Below are 25,956 nucleotides of genomic sequence, written 5' to 3'. Positions count from 1 at the left end.
CCCTTCCCCCTGCTCCTTGTCTCCTCACTGCCCCTACCCCTATTCATACCACCACCCTGACAGGCCCCCTGGGACTCCCACGCCTATCCAACCCCCCATTCCCCATCCCCTGACCGTCCCCCTCAGAACCTCCGCCCCATCCAACTGCCCCCTGCTCCCCGTCCCCTGACTTCCCCCCACTCCCGACCCCCTTACCATGCTGCTCAGAGCAGCAGGACTAGCAGCCGTGCCGCATGGCTGGAGCCAGACACGCTGCCACGCTGCCTGGCAGGAGCTCGCAGTCCTGCTGCCCAGAGCGCTGTGAGGGAGGAGGGACAGCAGAAGAGTGGCTGGGGGCTAGCCTCCCCAGGCAGGAGCTCAAGGGCCAGGCAGGACGGTCCCGTGGGCCGGATGTGGCCCATGGGCCGTAGTTTGCCCACCTCTGATCTAGACCGTCCCTGATAGGTATTTGTCTCATTTGCTTTTAAAAATCTCTAGAGACAGAGATTTCACAAACTCTCTAGGCAATTTATTCCAGTGCTTAGCCACCCCGACAGTTAGGAAGTTTTTCCTAATGTCCAGCCTAAACCATCCTTGCTGCAATTGAAGCCCATTGCTTTTGGTCCTATCCTCAAAGGTTAAAGAGAGCAATTTGACCTAGTTTCCACTTTTTGTAGGACTCTTATTTCAGTTCCAGATCATTGGAGATCTCCTGGTTAAGCCAGAGTGGTCTCTTGCCATACTTCCTATCTTTCCTAGGCAGTGGGATTGTTTGCTCTTGTGCCCTTAATGTTTCTTTGAAAAACTGCCAACTCTCTTGAACTGTTTTTCCCCTTAGAATTGCTTCCCAAGGGATCTTACCTACCATCTCTCTGACTTTGCTAAAGTCTGCCTTCTTGAGAAGAAAAAATGCAATAACAATTTCAAAACGGTGTGAAAAATATGACCTAAAATAAGAAAGCAAGAGTGGAGTGAAGAAGTCAGGATGTGGAAAGAATTAATAATAAATTCACGGAAGGCAGGGTACAATCCATTTTCTTAAAATTCATTATTTAGAAAGTTCATTAATAATGCTGCAACTCAATAAATAATAAACATTGTATGACTATTTTATTCCCTTATATTTCATGGGTGTGGGTGATTTGGGGGATGTTTTGGCAGGAGGGGAAGAGAGGGACAGCTTTGGAAGCATGGTGGCAGAAGTATTTTTCACTTGGTCTAGAAAGCTTTGGGGAAAATATCAAGCTGAGAGTAGGAAAGCTATCCCTATCTTTGATAACAAATGAAAGGATGTTTAAGCAACTACTCTGCTCCTCTGCTCTCTATTTTCTTCTTCTCTACTCCACCCACTGCTTCAGGAGTGTCCTGCACTAAAGCATCTCTTTTATGGAGAAAAGCCATCACTTCAGCCAGCCAGAGGGGGTCAGTGTAAATCAAATCAGTACGTACTGTGGCCTAAATATGCTGCCTCTGTGGCTTTCACAGGAAAAGACTGATGGGGGTTAGAGAGCCAAATTCAGATTCTTTTCCTTGCAGTGTAATGCCAGGTCTGCCTACTGCCAGTAGTTATATGTATAGAAATTGTTTTCCCTCCTCTTCCTCTTCTTGGCTTCATCTAAATTACTACTACTACATCATCCACATTACTTTCTATGATTCTGTATTAGTGTCCATTGTCACACCTTTAAGTGAAACCGCTGACATTTTTTGGGATGGTAGTTTTGAGTCTTCAGTGATGCTGTATGCTATTCATTTAATAGAATATCAGGGTTGGAAGGGACCTCAGGAGGTCATCTAGTCCAACCCCCTGCTCAAAGCCAGACCAATCCCCAATTTTTGCCCCAGATCCCTAAATGGCCCCCTCAAGGATTGAGCTCACAACCCTGGGTTTAGCGGCCAATGCTCAAACCACTGAGCTATCCCTCCCCCACAAGATCTGTATAATTGTTGCTGCTGAAGTTAAGTTTTAAATCAAGGATACTAGTTAAACAAATTGCAACCTTGTGAACAGAAGGATTTGCATTTATCCACCCATCAGACTTATTCACCAATAATACCCACTGTATGGCAGTACAGTCTAGCAAACATTATTACTTTTTTGCAAGCCATATCTAAAGTTGTATTCATTACTTCCGCACCACCCATTATACTTCATGAAATCCCCACCCAACCCTGCTCTCATTTATGTTCTTTCATCATTTAGTCATTGGGAATGTCACATTTTCCACTGCTATGCCCTCTTCCCCCAGGATACCCTGCTATTTTCATCATCATACAAGCTACCTAAGCTTAGAAGAACACAACTCCATCCAAGGTATAGTTGAGGAATAAAAATAAAATCTTTGCTTGACAACCATACCTTCTGGGGGGTTCTATGAAAGATCCTTCGTAAAAAGTATCAGAAAATCCTTTGCAAAGAGTCACTCTTAAAATACAGAGAAAATGAAACTGTTTAGGGGACATTTAAAGAGAAACTTAATGACTTGTGGGGAGGGATAAAATTCTAGACAAATACTGGTAGGACAACTCAAGTGAAAAAACAACTTTCAACTCTGAAGAGTTACAGGGAAGGAACAGAGTGCATTTAGTTGGTGTAAAGTTTGCCCTTGAGTCTTCATAGTGCTGCCTCACGCTGAGTAATATGAAGCTAAGTCTCCCTTCTCTGCTCCTTCACCCCCACTATGTCCCCTTCACTACCTTAATTCTGCCCCTTGTGTCTCCATCCTGTGCACTGAATTAGGTAAGGTTCCTGTGTAAAAAAAATTACTTACAGAACTTAAGTAATTGTTATACATTTATAACATGCAATTTTTATACTCTTGCCCTGGGATAGTATGAAAGGCATATTTTATCGATCATTATTCAGTCATTTATCCACTTCCAAACCAAACTTAAAAATGACCTCTTTGAGCTTCTCCCATCATTGCTAGCTTATTGGTTACACACTGGTCATATACGCAGTATGTAGAACTCAGAAGCCTTCCTACAACCAGTTCCAAATCATTCACATTTGAGGGATAAGCCAGGGAAGATCCCAAATGACATCCCCAGGTTGGTTGGCTAGTTTGCATGGTCCACTGTAAATATGGAGATTCTGAGCCAGAAGACAAGGATTTCCTCATTAGGCCTTGGGGCCATGAGGCATCTCATGCTGCTCTTTACTGGTCTTATCTGGATGACTGTTTTAAAGATCAGTATTAATAAATCCTATGATTCCTCAGGGGAGGGAAAATTCCCACGAAGTGGGACCTTTGAGAATGACAGAGAAGGGAACAGCTGGGCATAGACGTCATGTATGGGCCAAATACTGAGGTCCTTATTTAGTTTTTACTAAAAAAGTATTAATTTCAATTTCTTTTGAAGTCAGTGTGAGTTTGCTTGAATAATGACTATGAACAAAACTGAGTGAAGACATCAGGATATGTTGATTCAAAGCCTGCTGAAGTCAAAGGGAGTCTTTCTATTCACTTTATTGGGCTTTTTAGATCAGGCACTGGATTAGCACACCAGGTTGCTTGAATGATCTCTGTATTCCATTAATCTCACAATTTCAGGCATATATCCCATAAAATGTAAATAACTATCTGCCAAGGCAAATCAAGTAAACAAAATACTTTTAATTTCTAATCACAAATGTTCTGAACAGCTTTAATATATTTTTGAAGCCTCAACATACCAATCCCTGAAAGTGTTAAAGTTTTAAATTAGTATTTGAAATGATTGTCCTTTTTATATATAACCTCATTGATCTTTAAAGTTATTGTATAGTTATTCACATTTAACATTTTGCAAAGCATTAATCAAAACTTTTAACAGGTATTAAGTTTCCAAAAATTTCTTTAAAGAATTTGAAGATAGTCAGTAGTCAAATATATTATATGTCATGACTTACCTGAACTAAATTCCATCCTTTTAGGGATTCAGCAATGATAGAAGTGACTGTTGCACATACTCCACCAAAAACCATCAGATGATTAGGTCCATATTTTATTGCATCATAGAAGGCTTTGAGTCCTTTTGCATTGTCACACTGGAAAAAAAGAATTATTTCTTGAATAGAAATCTCTGACAATATGGACCATCACAGATAACAATACTGACTTAGCAACAAACTATTGAACAGACAAAATATTCAGACATTGAATTGACTGGGTTTGATTTCTTAGTACCCAAACTTGCAAAGTGCCGAGTACCCTGAGCTTTGGACTTCCTGAACACAAGGATTCTCAGTGTACCCAGCCTCTGTACTGGAGGCAAAAGCTTATAGGAAGAAGCTTCATGCATTATTTAACTCCCTTGTGCCCACTCTGCCAGAGTTTCGACAGCTAAAATATTAGCCATTAACATCTGTGATGGAGAACGAAGCAGCAGTGACAAAGAACAAGTACTGATGTTTAAAAATGTTAATAGAATCATTTTGCTACTCATAGCTAGATTTTCTCTAGTATGTTAATACTTGACATGACAGATTTGCCAAAGAATATATTTTATGCACTGGCATCTGTTGTGAAAGTTACATCCATGTCAAAGCATGCAAATAACATTGTTTTGTATTAAAAAAATATAAATCCTCTATATTTTATGCATATATACGTATAATATATAATAAAACAATACTTTTAAGTAACAGGGACACAATTGGTCAAAACATCAAGAAAGTGTAATTTTAAAATCCTATGACTATAAACAATTGGATTACTTCCTTCTTTTAAATTATAAAGAGCTCTACTGTAGTTTGAGAGTAAGCTCAAAAAATGAAGTCTGAAGAACAATTCTAGTCGAAGTTGCAAGGGATGTGACTATCAGACTTATGCTGGAACAGCCTCAACTTCTCTATGATATCTCATATAGTAGCAGCTTGATATTTCATGTTGTAGAAGAATGTTAGTAGAACATATGTCTGAAATCAAGAATTCTGTTTCCAGACATTAATAGGAGCAGATAAAGATTAGATTTCTGTCAGGCTATATGGTGGCTAATGGGGCCAACAGATTCTTTTTTCTAGTTCTCCCCTTTTTTTCCTAGGAAGTCCTCTTTAAATATAATCCTTACAAAACCATGGTACAACAGCCTCCAATATTTAATTATAACAATTCATTTGTTCACATGTATTCATATATTGTTGATATAACGTTTACGATCATCCTATTTTAAATAGAGTATTGTGTTGCTCTTTGTTAAAAGAAAACAGATTTCTACTAAGATGTTTGCAAGCATATATTAATCTTCTTACAGATTTCATATTTTAAAAGAAAAATATGGTTCTATTTCCATTTGGGGCAGAATTATTCTTCTTACTCTTATCAAAGGATACAATTTTGCACTTAATGCATTTTTATTGCATGATACAGTACAAATGGACTCTTCTCTCTCCCCATTATGTCAGATGTTTTCCATAAAACTTGTTCAGCTTGGCACAGACTTATCAATTTGATGGACTGCTGATAAACTCAAACAATATAGGAATTAACTATGCGATTACTGGATTGAGGAATGTCTCCAAATTGAAGTAGCAGTTTATCCTGAGCAGAACTTCAATGACACTCTACAACTAGGTCAAGTTCTAAAATATTTCAGCGTACTCTACTCTTGGCATGAAAGATTTATACCTCACCAGTACAGGTTGTAGGTCCAATTATCCATTTCCCATGATACCAACTTCAAGTTATTTGATGCAACTGCTGATTTTTGTGGATATTTAGTGGTATTTGGTATTTCACAGAATAACGGTGTTTATGGAAAGTGCGAACCAGAATGTGAGAAGGAGAAAAGTCAATTTTAAATAAATACTTGGGAAGTGTGGCCAATAAAATATAGTACATATAAAAGGAACAGAGGAACAAAAAAACCTTACTCCACAAATGTAACATCTACAGGCATGTTTAAAAATAAAATCTTCAAAGTACCATGACTCATGCTGACGTTCACCACTTAGTTACCTCACATTTTCTTGCATCTTATTTCTCATCCTTTCCTTAAATATTGACTATCTACAGCCTGATCCTGCTAATGAATCTGCCCGCATAGAGCCTCAGTAAAATGGGTGGGACTCCACTCAGACTTGAGGGTTCAAGTAGGGAGATCCTTTAGAAGGTTCAGGAGTTTATATTGTAAGTTCTTCATGGCAGGAACCGTATTTTATTTATTTTATACTTTTATATTTAAAAAAACAAAAATAAACCTACCCAAAAGATCTAGGCATCCTGACAATTCAATTATCCATATAATATTCCCAGCAGCATTAAAAAACAAACATTCACAGAGGACCAACTTTACTTGAGCACTTAGCCAAAAAACTACAAAAGGCTCCTTCTCACCCAGTCCTCTCCCAGAACCCTATCAAATGGATGGCTCTTTCAGAATTTCTAGAGGTTCCCCAAATATGGGATATTTTGGATCAAGATGGTAGTGGCACTGGTGAGTCCTGGAACTCCCATGTGAACTCCCAGCAACTCCATCTCTGAAAGGAGATTTAATTTGAGCATCTCCAGTGTCCACACCTGGGGCAATATGTCACAGGGAGAGCAGTGTACTCTCCCAGTAGTCACTTCCCAGGTTATTTAATGCTTTCCAAGTCATAACCAACAACTTAAACCCTATTTGGAGACCGATATGCACCCAGTGCAGATCCCAGAGTACTAATGGCACATACACCCAGCGAGATGCCCAGTCAATAAGTGAATTGGTGCTTTCTACACCATTTCAGTTGCCCTGATTATAATAAGTGGTCCAATGTAGAGCACATTACAATAATCTATTCATGAGCTGCCAACAGTTTGGATACTAGTAGCAAGATCCACATATGACAAAGGAGCTGCAAACTCCAGGCTAGATACAGACAGCAGAAAACTGACTAGTTTACTTCTGTGTTATGATCATCCAACAACAGCTGGAGGGACAGAATCACATCTAAATTACAAAGCCCAGTGACAGAAGCACTTCCTCAATTAAAGGAACTGATGTTATTTCTTCTATCTCCCCTAATTACCTCACCCAACCACTCATCACCATCTCAGTACTGCTGGTTTGAGCTTGAGCCAGCTCCATACTGCAACTAGACATTGAATGAGGCACTGAATGAGACTATGTGAGTTAAATGATAGACACAAAGCTGGGTGTCATCAGCATACTAAAAACACTAGACTCCATGTCCCCCCCCTTGTAACAGCCCCGTATACACATCACACAGGAGAGGTAACAGAATGATGCCCCTGGCACTTGAGAGCTCTATGGAAAGAAGAACAGCTACCAGTGAGATCTCTTCAAGAGAAAAGAACAAAGCCAAGAAAAAGCAGGTCTGTCCACTCCTGCCAGGTCCTGTAGACAAGTCAACATCACTTTGTGATCAAAGGCAGGGGACAGACTAATAATACCTGCAAGAACACATAATTCTCATCTATTGCCTGATCATCAACCAACACAACCAATGTAGGTTCAAAGCCAAAGCCAGGTCTACATCCAGTAAGACAAGAGTTAAGGAAATCAGAGGCATTTAGATATTGTGACAGTAGTCTCACCACAGTCTTACTCCGGAAGGGAAGGTGTGATACCAAGCAACAACAGGCCCAATTTTTACTGCTTATAAAGTATCTAAGATGCCCTTATTAATAATAAATTATGGAACATTATCAGGTTAAAATTCAGTCTTAAATGACAGTGCTTGGCACCTCTGAAATAAAGCCTCATACATTTTACAAAATAAATAAATAGAATAAAATAATCTTGCATTGTTAATAACTGTGGATTATACAAATGGAAAGAAGTTCTAAAACTTAAATGTTTTCCACCATTTTTACTTTTTGTTATCTTTTTTCCCTCTCACTCTGTACAGGTGATGAAAACAGAAGTCAATATCACATTTGTTTACAGTTTGTTTCTAATCAGTTTCACTTTCTGGTTATAACACATTAGCATCCAGAACTAGAGTCCACTCAGCATGTTAGATAAAGTTTCCACTTTCTTCTCACAGAAGGACAGAATAACTTGTGTCCTGGAAACTTTTTTGTTTAACATTTCTTATTTCAGTTTCCCTAACGGGGTGCTCAGCCATAACCACACCTCAGTCTGATTAATTTCCCACTGCTACTAGATTAAACAAAGAGTAAAAGTGACCCCATCTTGCCCCCATCTGCATCTGACTGGGATCCTTCCTCCTGGATCTGAAGATTGCTATCATGATTCATCACTTTTGTCACTTCTTGTCTGAAGTCCAGATTTTTAGAGGTATTTAGAGTTATTTGACTTAGCATTGCTAAACCCATTGACTCTCAGTGATATTTAAGCTCCTAAACACTCAAGTCACTTTTGAAAATGGAACCGAGGCATCTCAGTCTCTTAGAGGATGATATCTACAGGTGTTTATGCACCTAAAGATGTAGCTAGGCACCTAGTGGGGTGCCTAGCTCCCATAGAAATCAAATAACTATGAAGAGCCTCTTGCCCCCTCCCCCAATAAAACAAAATAATTTTAAAAAATTGTTTCAGGTTGAACCAAAAAACATTTTCTGGATTTGTTGGCAAATAAAAAAAATTGAACAATTTTGTTTCGGGTCATATCTAGACTCCTCCTTTCCAAGTGAGTGACCTAATCACCAGGCTATTGTCTGGTCTAGGGTGGGTCTCTCTCAATCAATCCTCTTGAATTTATGCTCCAATTAATATGTAATTACTTACACAAAATGGAACAGCTTTGACAGAGGAAACTGAGAGAGACCCACCACAGAGTACCCTTTTGCCTAGTGGTTACGTCACTCACCTAAAAGCAGCAAGTCACATGTTCTAGTCCCTGGGTTTCCTATGTCACAAGTGAGAGCCCTTACCACTGGGCTACTGGGTGTTGGGCACCACCACCTCAGTTTTCTAACTGGTCCCTATATCCCCTTGTTAATCTAGTCCAAACAAATCAAAATGTTGCCTTTTGATAATGTCAATCATTTGTACAGAAATTTCTGAAATTATTTCTTTTTGCTTTGATCAAGAAGAAATTCACCAAAATTGACATGAATTTGTGAAATGTTGACATAAGGCCATAAAATAAGAATGGACGTAGTGGGTCTAACCAGCTGTCCATCTAAGCCAGCGTCCTGTCTTCCGACAATTGCGTCAGAGGGAATGAACTTAATGGCAATTTACTGAATGATCCATCTCCTGTCTTCCAGTCCCAGCTTCTGTCAGTCAGAGGTTTTGAAACACTCAAAGCATGAGGTTACATCCCTGACCATCACTGATGAATCTATCCTCCATTAACTTATCTTATTATTTTCTGAACCCACTCATACTTTTGATCTTAACAACAACCCCTGTCAATGAGTTCTACAGGTTGACTGTGCATTATGTGAACAAGTATTTCCTTATGTTTGTTTTAAACCTGCTGCCTATTAATTTCACTGAGTGACCCCGGGTTCTTGTGTTATGTGAAGGGATAAATAATTCTTCCTTATTCACTTTCTCCACACCATTTGTGGTTTTATCAACCTCTATCATACCCCCTCTTAGCCATCACTCTTCTATGTGAACAGTCCCAGTCTTTTTAATCTCTCCTCATATGGAAGCTGTTCCATACCCTTAATCATTTTTGTTGCTCTTCTCTATATTTTTTTCCAATTCTAATATATCGTTTTGAGATGGAGCAACCAGAATTGCATGCAGTATTCAAGGTGTGGAAATACCATGGATATATATAATGACATTATGATATTTTCTGTCTTATTATCTATCCCTTTCCTAATGATATCTTAGATTCTGTGAGGTTAATTTTTACTGCTGCTGCACACTGAGCAGATGTTTTCAGAGAACTATACATGATGACTCCACAATGATCTCCTTCTTGAGTGGTAACAGCTAACTTAGATCTTATTCTTTTGTATGTATAGTTGGGATTATGTTTTGCAATATGCATTACTTCGCATTTATCAACACTGAATTTCATCTGCCATTTTCTTGCCTAGTCACCCAGTTTTATGTGTTCCCTTTGTAATTCGGGAACATAGTCTGCTTTGGACTTAACTATCTTAAATAATTTTGTATTGTCTACAAACTTTGCCACCTCATTGTTTGCCCCTTTTTCCAGATCACTTTTCAATATCTTGAACAGCACTGGTTCCACTAGAGATTCTTAGGGGACCCAATATTTACCTCTCTCCATAATGAAAAGTGATCATTAATTCCTACCCTTTGTTTCCTATCTTTTAATCGGTTACTGATCCATCAAAGGACTTTCCCTCTTATACCTTATAACTCCTTACTTTGTTTAAGAGCCTTTAGTGAGGGACATTGTCAAAGGCTTTCTGAAAGTCCAAATATATTACCTCCACTGGATCACCCCTCTCCATGTTTGCTGACACCCTCAAAGAATTCTACTATACTGGTGAGGCATGATTTCCCAAAAGCTGTGTTGACTCTTCCCCAACCTATTGTGTTCATCTATGTGTCTGATCATTCTATTCTTTACTATAGTTTTAACCTATGTGCCTGATACTAAACTTAGGCTAACTGCCTGCAATTGCCACTGGCGCCTTTTTGAAAATCGGCATTACATTAGCTCTCTGCCAGTCATCTGGTACTGAAGCTGATTTAAGCGACAGGTTACTTACCAAAATTAGTAGTTCTGCAATTTCATATCTGTGTTCAGTCAAAACTCTTGGGTGAATACCAGCTGGTCCTGGAGATTTAGTAATGTCAAATTTATCAATTTGTTCAAAAACAAATCTAATGACACCTCAATATGAGACAGTTCCTCAGATTTGTCATCTAAAAAGAATGGCTCAGGTGTGGGAATCTCCCTCACAGCCTCTGCAGTGATGATTGATGCAAAAGAATTCATTTAGCTTCTCAGCAATGGCCTTATGTTCCTTGAGTGCTCCTTTAGCACCATAATCGTTCAGTGGCCCCACTGACTGTTTGGCAGGTTTCCTGCTTCTGATGTACTTTAAAACTTTTTTGCTATTAGTTTTTGTCTTTTGCTAGTTGCTCTGCCTAATTACATTTGTATACTTAATTTGCCAGAGTTTATATTATTTTCTATTTTGCTCAGTAGAATTTGACTTCCATTTTTTTACAGTATGGCTTTTTAGCTCTAACTACCTCTTTTACTTTGTTTTTTACACATGGTAGCATTTTTTTGGTCCTCGTATTGTTTCGTTTTCATTTTTAATTTGGGTGGACATATAGTTTGAGCCTCTATTATGGTGTTTTTAAAGTTTCCGTGCAGTTTGCAGGCATTTCACTCTTGCACTCATTTCACTCCTTTTAATTTCCATTTAACTAGCCTCTGCATTTTTGTGTAGTTCTCCTTTTTGAAGTAAATGCTAGCATGGTGGGTTTCTTTGGTATTTCCCCCTGCATGAGGATGTTCAATTTAGTTACTTTATGGTTGCTATTACCAAGCAGTTAAGCTATATTTATCTCTTGGACAAGATCTTGTGTGCCACTTAGGACTAAATCAAGAATCATCATTCCCCTTGTGGATTCCACGATTAGATGCTCCAAGAAGCAGTCAATAATGATGTCTAGAAATTTTACTTCTGCATTCCATCCTGAGGTGACATGTTGCTAGTCAATATGGGGATAACTGAAATCCCCCATTATTATTGGGTTTTCTGTTTTTGTGACCTCTCAAATCTCCCAGAGCATTTCACAATCACCATCACTGTCCTGGTCAGGTGGTCAGTATTATATCCGTACTGATTTACTCTTATTATTCAAGCATGGAATTTCCATCTGTAGATAGTCTATGGTGCTGCTTGATTCATTAAGATTTTTACTGTATTTGATTCTATGTTTTCTTTCAAATATACTGCCCCCTCCACTACCACCAGTGCAACCTAACTCTGTCATTCCTATATATTTTGTACTCTGGCATTACCGTGTCCCATTGGTTGTCATTGTTCCACCAAGGTCCTGCAATACCTATTATATCAATAGCCTTATTTAGTACCAGGCATTCAAGTTCTTCCAAGTATTTACACTTCTTGCATTTGAATACAAGAACTTATAAAATTGTCAATATTTAGTTGTCTGCATGGGATGTAATTGAATGGGACTTGTTTTCATTTGACTGTTTCTCTTCAGTTCCCACCTGTACTTTATTAGCTTTTATCCTTGTCTCTTTACTAGGGTATATTTATTACCTCCTCCCCTAAGGGATATGTCTCTCCAAACCGTGTGCTCCTCTGCACCTGTTGGCTTTTCCCCAGTCCTTAGTTCAAAAACTCCTCTATGACTTTTTTAATTTTACATGCCAGCAACCTGGTTTCATTTTGATGTAGGTGGAGCCCATCCTTCCTGTAACGGCTCCTGCTTTCCCAAAAGGTTCTCCAGTTCCTAATAAACCTAAATCCCTCCTCTGAACACCATCGTCTCATCCAGGCATTGAGACCCTACAGTTTTGCCTGTCTAACTGGCCTTTCACATGGAACTGAGAACATTTTAGAGAATGCTACCATGGAGGTCCTGGACTCTAATCTCTTACCTAGCATCCTAAATTTGGCCTCCAGGACACTTCTTCTACTTTCCCCATGTCACTGGTACCTACAAGATACAACCACTTGCTCCTTCCCAGCCCTGCATATAAGCCTGTCTAGATGTCTCAAGATGTCTTCAGCCTTCACACCCAGCAGGCAGTTCTCCATACTGTTCGCCCAGTCATCACAAACTCAACTATCTATATATCTAATAATTGCACCCCTCATTACTATTACCTGTCTCTTCCTAATAAGTGGGGTTCCCTCCTCCAGAGCAGTATCCTCAGTGCAGGACTATACCATGACATCATCCGAAAGGAGGGTCCTAATGATGGGATCATTTCCCTCTGCTCCAGGTTGATGTTCTCCTTTCTGAAGACTTTTGTCCTCCTGAATAGCACAGAGGCTGTCAGACTGGGGGTGGGATTGCTCTACCATATCCTAGAAAGTCTCATTTATGTACCTCTCTATCACCCTTAGCTCCTCCAGTTTAGCCACTCTAGTCTCAAGAGCCCATACTCAGTCTCTGATGGCCATGAGCTGCTTGCACTGAATACACACATATGCCCACAATGCAGGTAATCCTACATGCTGCATTTAGTGCAATAAATTGGATATCCCCCACCCTGCTGCTGGACATCTGCCTGCATTATTGTTACTCTTGTAGGGTTTGTTTGTTTGTTTTGGTGGTGGTGGTAGTGGTGGTTTTTGTTCAGGGTTTTTTAAATTGGCCTAAGTCTAGGAAATGTTTGTTATGTGTATCTGGCTCGCATGCTCCCTCTCTAAGCTCCCTCCCAAAACTGACATTGTGGCTGACATTGTTTTGATCTTTTCCCCAGATAGTTTAGCTGCCCATGCTATTTGGAGGCATTACTCCAGAGTTAGATTGATTTCTCTCAGTAATCACGCCTTTAGATTTAAATCATATGTCCCACAAAAAATCCTATCTCTGATTAAGGAATATTTTATATTTTTAAAATTACATGTGGATGCCGGAGTTCTCAGCTCAGTAACACTAGTATCTATTCTCTCTTCTGCTTCTTGATTTTAGGTAAAAAAAAAAAATCTCACTACTGTCTTACTCTCCTTGGGGTCGCACTACTCAGACACTTTTTATCAGATGTTCAAATATTTCAGGTATTATCCATGGCAAAGTGTCTCACTCTCTTCTCGTCTCTTTTCCTCAAATTAAATAGAAAACCACTTTAAATTAATTTTCTCATCTTTATCCGCCGGTCAGCTCTATATACAGCCTAATTTCTTTCTTCTACTGATTCCATGACTGTGCAAGGTTTTTTGGTTTTGTTTTATTGGTCTGGTATTCCAACTTTACTCATGGCCTGAATACCTCCATAAGATGTGTTTCATCTGTTTATAGGTGCTGCTTTTTCTTCATGCTAGTCACGCCCTCCTCTTTTTTACACATCTCAGACTAACCACTGCCACCATGAGAGGACTCCATTCTTATTAAACTAAAAATAGGCTTTTTATTAAAAGAACTATTTATGGAGCTGTTCTAATTGCAGATTAACGTTCCTAGCCATCTGCACAAAGATGGACTTCCTGGTATCGCCTCCAAATTCTTCCAGGTTGCTACACTGTTCACTAGACCTCATGAAGAATAGGTTTATTTATGTGACAAGGTTGAATTTTTAAAAGAGGAAAATATTTCAGAACCAAAAACCCTCACAGAGCTATTTAAAAAACAAAGAAAACATTTCATTTTTTCATAGCCCTATTACTGAAAATAGAGTGCCTGAATTTCTTTAAACTTAAAATGTCTTGCTTGATTAAGTCCAAAGGTGCCCCATATCCCCATTTACAAAGATTAAAAGAGAAACAAAAATAGGGCTTTCAGCGGAATAGTTTATTGTCTGGAAGTTTCAAGCTACATCAAGTACAAGCAGCCACAGCCAAAGAAACAGTCACTCACCAGCCACACTCAGCTTTTTAAAAAGTCCATAGGTATGTCTACCCTGCAATTAGACACCCGTGGCTGACCTGTGCGAGCTGACTTGGGCTCATGGAGCTTGGGTTAAGGGGCCGTTTAACTGCAGTGTAAATGTTCACAAACACGGGGACTCTCCCACCTCGGAGCATCCAGACTCCAGCCAGAGCCTGAAGCTTGACACTACAATTAAACAGCCCCTTAGCCTGAGCTCTGGGAGCATGAGTCAGCTGGCATGGAACTGCTGTGGGTTTTTAATTGCAGTGTAGACATACCCCATGTTACCTTTTTAAAAGGATTAAAATAGGCAGTTTCGCATTTCCTCAGTATGTTGAGCAAGTAAAGGGTTCACCTGTTCCCCAAAATGACAAACAACCAGTGTATTTTCATTAGAATGAAAGCAAAACCATTCCCTTAAATCACAATACAAACTCTTACTAAACCCAGGTTCTCACTACATAGCTGCTCTCGTTGATTGCTTCCAGCTGTTTCCTGCTTCGGTGGGATTATTCTTAGAAGAAGGCCCTTGCCTTCCAACCTGACAGTTCACAGCGTCCAGCTGAGTACAAGGTACATATTAACCATTATGCTTATGCTAAAATAAATAGAGCATTTCTACCATGAAATTGTTAGAAATAATTTATTTCTAATAAAACATTGAATTAGTCATTATAATTCAATAAGATAATGATGATATCTGTGGTATTCTTTACTAGTAATAAAGGCTTTTGAGATTCCTCCCGCACATCAATTGTGCTTTGGCATTTAATCAGCATCAAAAGGCATTGTTTCACACACTTGAACACCGTGATCACCTTCATTTAAATAAAATGATGCAGGTGAGGTACTGTTTTGTTGCTTCTTTCATTCTCAGAGAAAGTGATAGAATGTAGTAGACTTGCAGGGTATTGGATTATTATGACTCAAGTACAAATTGAGGTGCGAAGGAAAATAATTTTGGCAGGTTGAACTCAATCACTAGCGTCACCTTGGTACGTGGCTCTTCTAGTGCTTTCATATTTCTTTTCATGCTCTTCAGTCTCATTGTTTATGCTTAATTTCCATAAATAACACCTCCTTTCAAATAGCATAACCGATCTTGTCATGTTGCATGAACCCCTACAGACTACATGAAATCTATCTTTCTTCATTCCTGTATTGATACCATTTTAGAATATTAGCCAAAAAGCCACAAAAAGAAGTTTCAAATTCAGCTGAGAGGTTTTCATATTTTAGCTCATTTAATATGCTGCTTTTTCTTTTCTTCATCTAGAGTGAGATTGCTATATAGGAGGTGACAAAGTGGGTACGGTAATGTATTTTATTGGACCAACTTCTGTTGGTGAGAGAGACAAGCTACAACTACACTCATAAATAGGAGGTGATACATTTAAACTTTAATCTTTAAATTTTCAAAAATAATATATGCATAATCAAAATTATTGTTCCCTAATGCAGAATTACTTTAAAGTATTTAATTTTTTTATTCTTGAACTTTATGAGTGAATTACTTTGTGGAACTGTATTTTTAAAGGTTTATTATAACAATTATTGTTTAATTTTTATTTTATTTTCATTTTCGTTTTTATTCTGTTATTGATTAGTAAATGTTTGTTTCTCTCTGCACAAGATGGTGATCAATTGTTAAGAACTGTGACCAGTACCTGAGGGTCACTAAATCCAATAAGGATGTATATTAGTATGGTAAATGCATGCCCTTAATGATGCTTTGGAATGATGCATATTTTATACACCTAAGCTATATTGTTGTACTATCTGATTCATTAATGTTCTCCACATTCAGTTTTAATAAAAGAAGTAATATCTTCCAGATAATTTTGTAGTTGAGGCAGGCCAGAAATGTCATTGCTGAATTCTAATGACCACTATTTCAATCTTACTTCTTTTAGTACATTTAAAATTGAGATGCACAGACTGACACCCATCTGAGTACATGCTCAAGACAGCTGTTCAGTAAATAAAAGGAAGGAGTGAATTAAGATGAATGTAAAAAACAGAAAATCTAAATTAATAAATAACAACAATCAGGCAACAGTTGTAGACTGAAAAAGGTAAAAGTGTACTGTCTTGTAACATTCCTGGGATGATTGACTACAGTATATGTCACAGGGTGGCTGGTCCCCCATATGTGACTAATCAGCTGCCTCCCAACTGAGACTGTGAGGTCAGGGATCAGGTGACAGCTTGAAGATCACGTGGTCCTCATAAAAACTAGCAAGAGCTCTGAGGTTTGGCACAGCTGCAGGGAGCAAAAAAGCTCCTATGAAGTCAGTGGAAAGAGCCCATGCTAGATTCACAAAGGGATTTAGGTGCCCAAATCCAAAATTTAGAAACCCTCTTCAAAACTGTTGCCTAACCCTATAGGATGCTTAAATTCGCTAGGTGCCTATGTTTTCACTGGTAAAGTCCCCTCAGCATCAAAATTTTGGCTGGCGGGTATGGACACAGCTAACAATTTCTGATGCTGCTGAGCTGCTTGGCACTTAACTCACATCTAAGCCCAATGGGATCCTCAAATGAGTTGGTCCCTTGCCTATCTTACCTGCAGGGCCTGATCAGAGTGTGTGTTTGATGGTGCTGGCAGCAGCAGCTTTTCCCCTTATAAGTTTTTATCCCAGTAGTTAGAGCATTTACCCAGTTTGTTGGAGAACTGGGTTCAATCCCCACTTTGATTTGGAGCAGGGACTTGAATACAAGTCTTCTGTATTCCAGGAGAGCAGCCTAGCCACTAGGCAATGGGGTGTTACAAGGCAGGTCTTTCCCAATCTCTCCAGTTGCAGCTATTCCACTGTATAAATAATTATTCACTGGAGTAGGGGTGTGTGATGCTGGTAGACCTGGTGCCAGCTCTTGCCAAAGGCTGTAGGAGTAAGCTGAGCACTGACTATTTCAAAGCGGAAAACAGACCAGCTCACCTGTACGTTAATATTGTTCAAGATAAGTGTTAGACTTGTAAAGAAGTGCTTAGTGTTTAGACTCTATATAAAATGCTTATAAGTTGATGAATGTGTAACACCAACAGACCCCAGTGGGCAGGATCAAACTGGGGACTTCTGAAGCTTAGTGCATTAGTCTCTACCGCATGAGTTAAAAGCCAACGGGCTGTTAGCTAAGGCTGTAGAGCAGACTCATTTAACGCTCTCTCTTTAAGTGGTTTCTGTGCCATTAGATGGGACAGAACACCACACCCAGAAGGTGTGTGGGTTACAAAACATTAATCTTACTTGTAATGTCTGTATCCCATGCTATAAAGTAATATGTAAGTTTTGCTTTAGAAAACTGTAAAAATGCCTGCTCTGAACTTGTGAGCCCAGGCAGGAAAAGTGATTCCCCTGCCCATCAAGAAGGCCTGTCAAATCTAAGTGGGCCATAGTGAGATATCACAATAGAAAGACTGGGCTAATGGCTCTCTCACACCCATGCAGATGCTACCTGCAAGGAAGTTCATCCTATCAAAGTGAATTCTAGAAGAAGGAAATAAAGCTAACTGACATGAAAATTCTTCATCTCTTTGCTGAATGAACTCCCACAGTGCTGGAGCTAGGAAAGGAAAGCAGAAATCCTCAGGATCAACCTGGGTTAGCCCTAAAATATGTTCAATGCTATTAGATTACTACATCTCTGTCACCTTTGGAGCCATAGACTGTAACTCATTTGTGTGCATACGTTGCCTGCTTTTAACCTGTGAATAACTCTCTCGTTTTTTTCCCTAGTTAATAATCTTTAGTTAGTTTGCTATAGGATTGGCTACCAGCTTTGTCTTTGGTGTGAGATCTGAGGTCTAAATTGACCTGGGGTAAGTGAATGGTCTCTTGGGACTGGGAGCAACCTGAATTTTTCATGATCTTTAGTGTAAGTGTCACTAAGTCCAGCTTGTGTGGGTGGCAAGACAGACTGGAGTGCTCAAGCGGACTGTCTGTGACTCTATGGCAGGACTGTTATAGTGCTTCACAAATTCACATTTGTTACTGGCTTGGTGAAATCTAATTATAGAACCTACCACCAGTGTGGGGTGTCTCCCTGCTTCTTAACAGTCTGCTCTGAGACTGCGGCAGAGTCCTGTGGCACCTTATAGACGAACAGACGTATTGGAACATACGCTTTCATGGGTGAATACCCACTTCATCGGCAATACGTCTGTTCGTCTATAAGGTGCCACAGGACTCTTTGCTGCTTTTACAGATACAGACTAACACAGCTACCCCTCTGATGCTCTGAGACTGGCACTCATGGTCTTGAACCACTCCAGAGAGTGTGATGGGGACTTGAGCTTGTTATTCTCATGTTAGGGAAGGCCCCTAGCTACTGGGATACAGTCTCCCCTCAACCCCTACTGACTAAGTATTTTATAAAAAGCAGAACATCTTCATCAGGAGACACTGGGAAAACCATGCCCCAAAATATCCCACAGCTCAGTGGTTAGGGCACTCATGTAGCATGAAGGAGACCTGTGCTCAAGTCTCTGCTCCACCTCCAGCAGGGTGGGGCTTGAACCCAGATCTCCCAGGTGACAGCTTTAACCACTGGGCTAAAAGTTATATGGGGGCACCACCACCACCTCCTCTGGCTGTTTTTCACAAGAAAGGGTTGAGCTGACTTAGGTGCCTAACTCCAGGAAAGAGTTCATGGCTGTGAATCCCAAGTGAAGAAAGGTGCCTCTCTCTGGCATGGAGTTAGGAGCCTAACTCCCTTTCAGCAATGGGGCTTAGGCTATACTCCTCTATTCACCATTTCTTATTGGCTAGCTTAGGCAACTCCCTGCTCAGTGTGTTGGCTTTTGTGGATTCCTTTCTTAGGCACCTAACTCTCCCCATGCATTGTAGAAAGAGCCTGGGTGCCAAACCTGGGGCTGTGTATGGCGATGGGAGATGCTACCCCTTGGGGAGGCTAACCCCTGCACAGCCTCTTCTAGTCGAGGCCTCGCCTCTTTCAGATGAGGCTCTGCTCCCACTCGCTGCTCTCAGCCCTCTTCTCCCCCACCCCATGGCCCCAGGGCGGAGGAGGGGGAGGCTGAGATCTTGGCCCCTTCCCCATATGGTCCTGGCCGGGGCGGGGATGGTGGGGTGGCTGACAGCTCGATTGGGGCCATACAGGTGGGGGGCTGAGAGCTTGGCCCCATCCAGGGTCAAACTTTCTGCCCTTGCTGGAGCTCTTAGCCTGGGCCCCTTTCCCTGTGGCCCTGTCCTGTTCCTCCCATGGCCCCAGCCCCATGCTGCCCCTTCTCCCCCCGGCCCTGCCCCAATTCCACCTGTTCCCTCGGAGGGCCCGCCCCCTGCTCTCTCCTTTGGCCCCCATCCTCGCTGCTGCCCTGAGACCAGAAAAGTTTTGTGGCAGGGAGCGAGAGCTCTTCCAGCCCCAGGGTCATGGCAGGGGGAGATTTTTCCAAAGGGCCCCATGCAGTAATCCACCACTCCCACCCCCCGCTCCCCATCAGTGTGAGATTTGGGGAGGCTTAGCCTCCCTTAGCCTCCATTATGCACTGCCCTAAACTAATATCCTAAAGCATTATTAAAGGGTCTTCTAAGTACAGATGAAATGATATTGGAGCAGGGGGAAATCTTAATGCAGTCAAAAAACCAACCAAAAACTGTAATTTACAATGCAACCCAAGAAGTCAAGAAATTTTGTCATGGACTTCTCCCCCCTTCTCCATCACACATTAAATTTTTAAATTAAAATCCCTCTAGGATGTAAAACAGTTGAGCTCTGACCATAATGAATTAAACTTTACTAAGGTAATATATTTAAAGAATAATATGTGATGATTTGATGATGCTGCCACTTAGGTTAGCCTCTAAGAGGCAAATTTAAGTTCTGCATGTATTTTTTAATTTAGTTTAAGTTAATTCATACTACCAGCCTATGACAGTACAAGACACCTAGGACTGGAAAATCTTATAGTACGTGACAGCGTACATAAATGTTAGATACTTCCATCACCAGCTAGTCACATACAGCAATACAGGAAACAGAACTTGTCACTCTTGTTTACAAGATTGTAGGTCCACCTGGAACAGTAAAGGAGCAGTTCATTTATCTTACCCTGTAAACTCGTGATTACTGATTCTTTGGCTGGGCGCACCACCTGGCAATAAAACCTGGGCACCTCTCCACATCCTCCTGTATCCTCTTATGTTGTATACAGCACAGATGCCTCCTTCCTCTTTTTGTCCTTGTCTTTCACCTCTTATTCCCTCTCTTCCCCTCCTTCTTTTTTGTCAATTTTTTGCTCTAGGACCCTACTTCAGAACCAATTGTGGTGATGTGTACTGTTCCCTTAAATCTGTATCAGGGAGTCAGGCAGGGTGGGTTAGGGAAAGTTTCTAGGCAGAAGCTCTGCAGTTAAATAGAACAGGAGACCAAGTGGTTTTGGGGCTAGCGCTATTGTACTTATGCTATGCTACTGAAGTCATTTATTCAGTGTTACATTATTTTTGTGGTAGTGAATCCGCTGCTCTTTTGTCTTCTTCACTGAAGGTGATAGGCCAGCAGGAAGGACAGTTGATTGATGAGGTGGGTAGAATGCCTTGGAGCCAAAAGAAGAGTTGAGCATTTGGAGGTCATTGTCAAAGAGCACTCTTATTAGGACATATTTACCGGGTGTGGCAAAGTGACTCACCATCTGGTGTGCCACCTGGTGGATAGGAGTGGTTTTGCATGCTTTCATCACCTGTAATCCTGCCAACCTGGTCCACTGGTGGTCCCTGTTTGCCTTGTGACTTGGCCTTCCAGCCAAGTCACCTTTGGTCTTGCCCCTTTTGGGGTAAACCAGATTGCTTTAGCCAAGCCCTAAGTGGAATGGATCCATAAATGCCTGAATTATACAAAACTTAATGGGCCTGACCAGAGCTTTATTTGTGCCAGGGCTTGCCAGTGTTGAGCCCCAGGACCTCTAGGCTTGGCAGTTCGTAGCCCCGGCACCTCTGGGCTTGTCATGGCAGTTATGAAAGTAAAAAAATTTGCTTGAGCCCCAGCACCTAATTGCTTGAGCCCTGCTCCTCTTTCATTACAAAGTAAGCACTGGGCCTGACTCTCTACTGCCCTGGACCTTGTAGTCATTTACAGAAAATGGGTATAAAGTGCTCCCACTGGTGTGAATGAGGAGAGTATTCTGATATAACAGTATTTTATATCCATTTTGTACAAATTTAAATTAACTACACAAACTGCATGACAGCTATTTGAACAAAAAAAGAGACAAGCAGAGGTATGTATTAATTAATCACAGAACACACAGCTCAGTTTTCTTCGGAGGGCATGAGTGTGTGCCTTGGATGCTCTATTATACTTCAGCCCAAATGTCAGTGCATGAATTGGAAAAAAACGTGATATGTTGCCCACAAAAAAAACATGCTCTTTTCCTTTTTAAAAACTCAATTTACAAATCATTTTTCAACAGGAATCAGAAGTGAGTTATAACAAACACCTATACATCCAAATGTGAGCACTGCCCATGGCAAATTTAAAACACAAGTACAGCAACAAAGACCCCTACCTAGCTAATCAGAAAATGGTATTAAAAATCTGTGCCCACAACCATTACACTATTTTATACATGTTATTTTAACTGCCTGTGTGTATTTACTGAAACTACTTAACAAAGTGTGTTCAAATCTATAAAACACACTAAGAACGGATTAAAAGATAAAGTTAACTAAGTAAACATGTCATAACAGAAAACTGATGAATCTAGGAAGGTTGTACAACAGAAATAATTTATACAGAGAGTAATAATTTCTAAAGCCTGTATTTTAGGGTTGTGTGGGTTTTTACTTATTAATGTTTAACTGTCAATGGTCCATATTAAATTTTAAAGTTCTGTTCATTTATATTATACCCCAAAGTAGGGGTTAACTTTCAGCTATCAAAGTGTTAGTGCTCATCTCCTCTTCAAAATCTAACCCTTTAAAGGAGACTGGATTCATTTTTGATTCTTTCTTGGTTCATGCTCCCACCAAATATAAAACATGCAACTATATCCAAATCATCCCTTTGTTCCTCCAGCACTATTGCCTCCATTACTTCCATCTGCAACTCTTTCTCATGCTTTATATGCAGCCCAGCCTCAAATAGTCTGTATCAAGAAGCATGCTCATCAGATTTTAAGGGGCTGGCATGCCACAGTGACTAAGTTAAGCCTTCATATACAATTTATGAAAGTTCAGTACCCTGAGCTTGTCTAAAAGCAACAGAATTGATGACAACTGATTTAACGAACTCTGGACATTACGGGCATGATTTTAATTTTTTTAAATCTGACCTCTGTAGGTGGTTGGGATGGGGTAGACAAACCCTACACTAGCCAGGAAAAAGTTAATCAGCTGTTGTGGGCTCAATAAGCCCCACCCTACTGCCCCTGCAATGGATGTAAGACTCGGAGGGAGGAGTTAAAAGAGGTTATTTGGGAGGTAGAGCACACCCCCAACCCTCACTCTATGTGAGAAGCCTGGCTGGGGCTAGGACAGGGGTGGGCAAACTTTAGAATGGTTCCTATTAAAATTAATTTATTTTATGAACACTTGAAAGTCTTCATTCTTGAAACTTTAAGGAAAACACTTATGGTTGAGAAAGCATTTTCAAAAGATATTAATTACTTCTAATGTATGTTTCCACTTAAACATAAAAATCTATATTTATTCCTTAAATTTTGGGCTGGATCCACAAAGGCCGCGATTTAGGCACGTAAGGCCACCATTTAGGAGACACTGACATTCTTAAAATGAGCGCTCAGTTGCTGCCTGACCCTGTAGACACCTAAAGTCCATAGATACCTAAGTTTCTGCCAGTCAGCATTCGTGTTGCCAACTTTCTCATTGCAGAAAACTAAGCACATTTAGTGCTGCCCGGCCCCTGTCCTGCCCATTCCCTGAGGCCCCGCCTCTGCTCTGCCCTTTCTCTGAGGTCCTACCCCACTCACTTCATACCCCCTCCGTCCCTCGCTCGCTCTCCCCCAACCTCGCTCACTCGCTCATTTTCACCAGGCTGGGGCAGAAGGTTGGGGTACCAGAGGGGGTTAGGTCTCTGGCTGGGGGTGTGGGCTCTGGGGTGGGGCCAGGGATGAGGGGATTAGGGTGCAGGAGGGGGCTCTGGGCTGGGGCCAAGGGATTTGGAGTGTGAGGCAGGAGGTTAAGGTGCTGAAAGGGGTGAGGGCTTCAGCTGGGGGTGCGGGCTCCGGGCTGGGGCTGAGGGGTTTGGAGTGTGGGAGGGGGCTCAGGGCTCGGTCAAGGGGTTGGGGTGCAGGAGGAGGTGTGGGGTGTGGGCTCCAGGTGGCGCTTATTTCAGGCAGCTCTCAGAATCAGCAGCATGCCCCCTCTCCAGCTCCTACGCAGAGTTGCAGCCAGGCAGCTCCACGCACTGCCACATCCACAGGCGCCGCCCCTTCAGCTCCCATTGGCCGCGATTCCCAACCAATAGGAGCTGGGGAGCCAGCCTTTGGGGTGGGGCAGTGCATGGAACTTCCTGGCTTCCCCTGAGCCTAGGAGCCAGAGGGGGGACATGCCACAGCTTCTGGGAGCTGCACAAAGCCAGCGATGGCACGGAGCCTGCCTTAGCCCCGCTGCACCACCGACCAGACTTTTTGCGTCCCAGTCAGTGGTGCTGACCAGTGCCACCAGGACCCCTTTTCGACCGAGCGTTCTGGTCAAAAACCGGATGCCTGGCAACCCTAGTCAGCATGTGCAATGCCACCTAAGTCCTGATGCAGTCCCAAACATAACAAACGGCTTGAAGCCCTCGCTCACAGCTAACCCCCAGCACAATTCTCAAACTTGGTGTTCCCCCAGCTATCTTGCCTGCAGGGCCTGATACACAAGACATGCCTATAGGATGCCTAATATGCACCAAAGACAGCCAGGGCAAGCAGGTCAGGAGTGCTTGTGGCTGGCTGGCTGTGTCCCCAGAATACCTAGTTGTTCTGTGGTTCACTGGGACATCAGCAGGGATGTCAGAGTCAGGTTCAAGTCCCTACGCAAATTAATATTTTTTTATTAATTTTTATACAAAGTGAAACAGTTCCAACAGGAGATTGAAAGATTCCTTCTCCTCCACTGAATACCCAATAGCTTGGTGAGCAGGTCACTTACATGCAAGAGCTGGGTTCAAGCCCATACTCCAAATTAGTCAGACCACTTACTGGGAGATGGATTCATACATTCCATGTGAGTGCTCTAACAACTGAAATATTGGCTATAATGGAGTGGGTCTGGTTGTAGGATTTTATTTTGTTTTCTTTTTTGCAAGAAAGTACTGACTTGGCTTAAGTGCCTAACTCCAGGAAAGGATGTATGGCTAAGAATCATGAGCAGCAATACATGCCTCCCTTCAGCCCATTCATTAGGGGCCCTAGTGCCTGAGGTCAATGGGAGTTAGGCACCTAAATCACTTTGTGGAGCTAACTCTGTATCTAAATACAAAGATCTAATGTTATAACTTCCTAATACATACTGGTATGTGAACAGTGAAATATTTTATATACCACTATGGAATCATTAGATGCTATAACTGGTTACTAACGTAAGAAGCCATTTGAGCATAAAAATATTAACTGGGGAAATTAGTTAGTTATTTGGCTATGCTTAAGCAACTCCTTACTGAACTCAAAGACAAGAGTCACCTCTCCAAGATTAGTAAGATAATAGGACAATAACATCTTTGATTACTTAGGTTTAAGACGGTTAAATTAATCTTAAAGTCTAAACAGACTATTTTGAGAGGTGAACAAATTTTATATAGCAAATAAGAATATGTGGACTCATTTGAAACCAGAATTTCAACTCCTGTTAAACTCTAATGGAAATAAAGAGATTTCTCAGAAAGTGGACTGAATACAAGAGTTATAACTCTAACTTTAGAGATGTTCTAAAAGTTTACACCAAAAGGAGAAAGGCAATTATAATCATTCTGCATTAGCAGAAAACATCTTCAGTTTATGAATATGCAGCCAAGACAATCACATGAAGGTTCTGAATCAGTGAAAGGATGACAGTGGCTAGTGTCTGAATCTAGAAAACCCCTGAAAGAGGTGTGCCGTCCTCCTTCCATGAGATTATGGAAAGAGGAGGGAATCAATCTCTCTAAATTTAAAGAGGTAATGGCAACACACTCATTACAACCCATGCCCGTGCTTGCCTGTTCAAGCTGACACCTCGAGAAGCAAACAGAAGCTGCAACACACAGCCAAGAAGAAGAAAGAAGACACACTAAAGAATTAAGCAGCAACGTATAGCCCTGCACTGAGTCTCCAATCTGACGACACCACCAAGACTTAGTAACATTCACAGATACTATGGCCAGAAGGGAACATTATGATCATCTAGTCTGAGCTCTGGTATAACACAGGCCGCAGAACCCCCCCAAAATAATTCCTAGAGCATAGCTTTGAGAAAAACATTCCATATTGATTTGAAAATGGTCAGTGATAGAGAATCCATCATGATCCCATAGTAAATTGTTCCAGTGGTTAATTCCTCTCACCATTAAAAATTTGTTTCATTTTCTGTCTGAATTTGTCTAGCTTCAACTTCCATCCACTGAATCGTGTTATACCTT

The 25,956-nt window shown here is 41.1% G+C and overlaps 1 protein-coding gene across 1 annotated transcript in view; it reads right to left on the bottom strand.

Moving 5' to 3' along the window:
* Nucleotides 1-25,956, bottom strand: part of GABBR2 (gamma-aminobutyric acid type B receptor subunit 2) — an 840,990-nt gene that overhangs the window by 655,060 nt on the left and 159,974 nt on the right. The window contains exon 2 of the mRNA XM_077809185.1: nt 3,872-4,009. Within this exon, the coding sequence (XP_077665311.1) occupies nt 3,872-4,009 (138 nt within the window). The remainder of the gene's footprint in view (nt 1-3,871; nt 4,010-25,956) is intronic.

This window comes from Eretmochelys imbricata, chromosome 2 (assembly GCF_965152235.1).
Source record: "Eretmochelys imbricata isolate rEreImb1 chromosome 2, rEreImb1.hap1, whole genome shotgun sequence".
Classification (NCBI taxonomy): Eukaryota; Metazoa; Chordata; order Testudines; family Cheloniidae; genus Eretmochelys; species Eretmochelys imbricata.
Note: the sequence above shows the minus strand (reverse complement) of the source record. Positions and strands in the feature narration are given on the sequence as shown.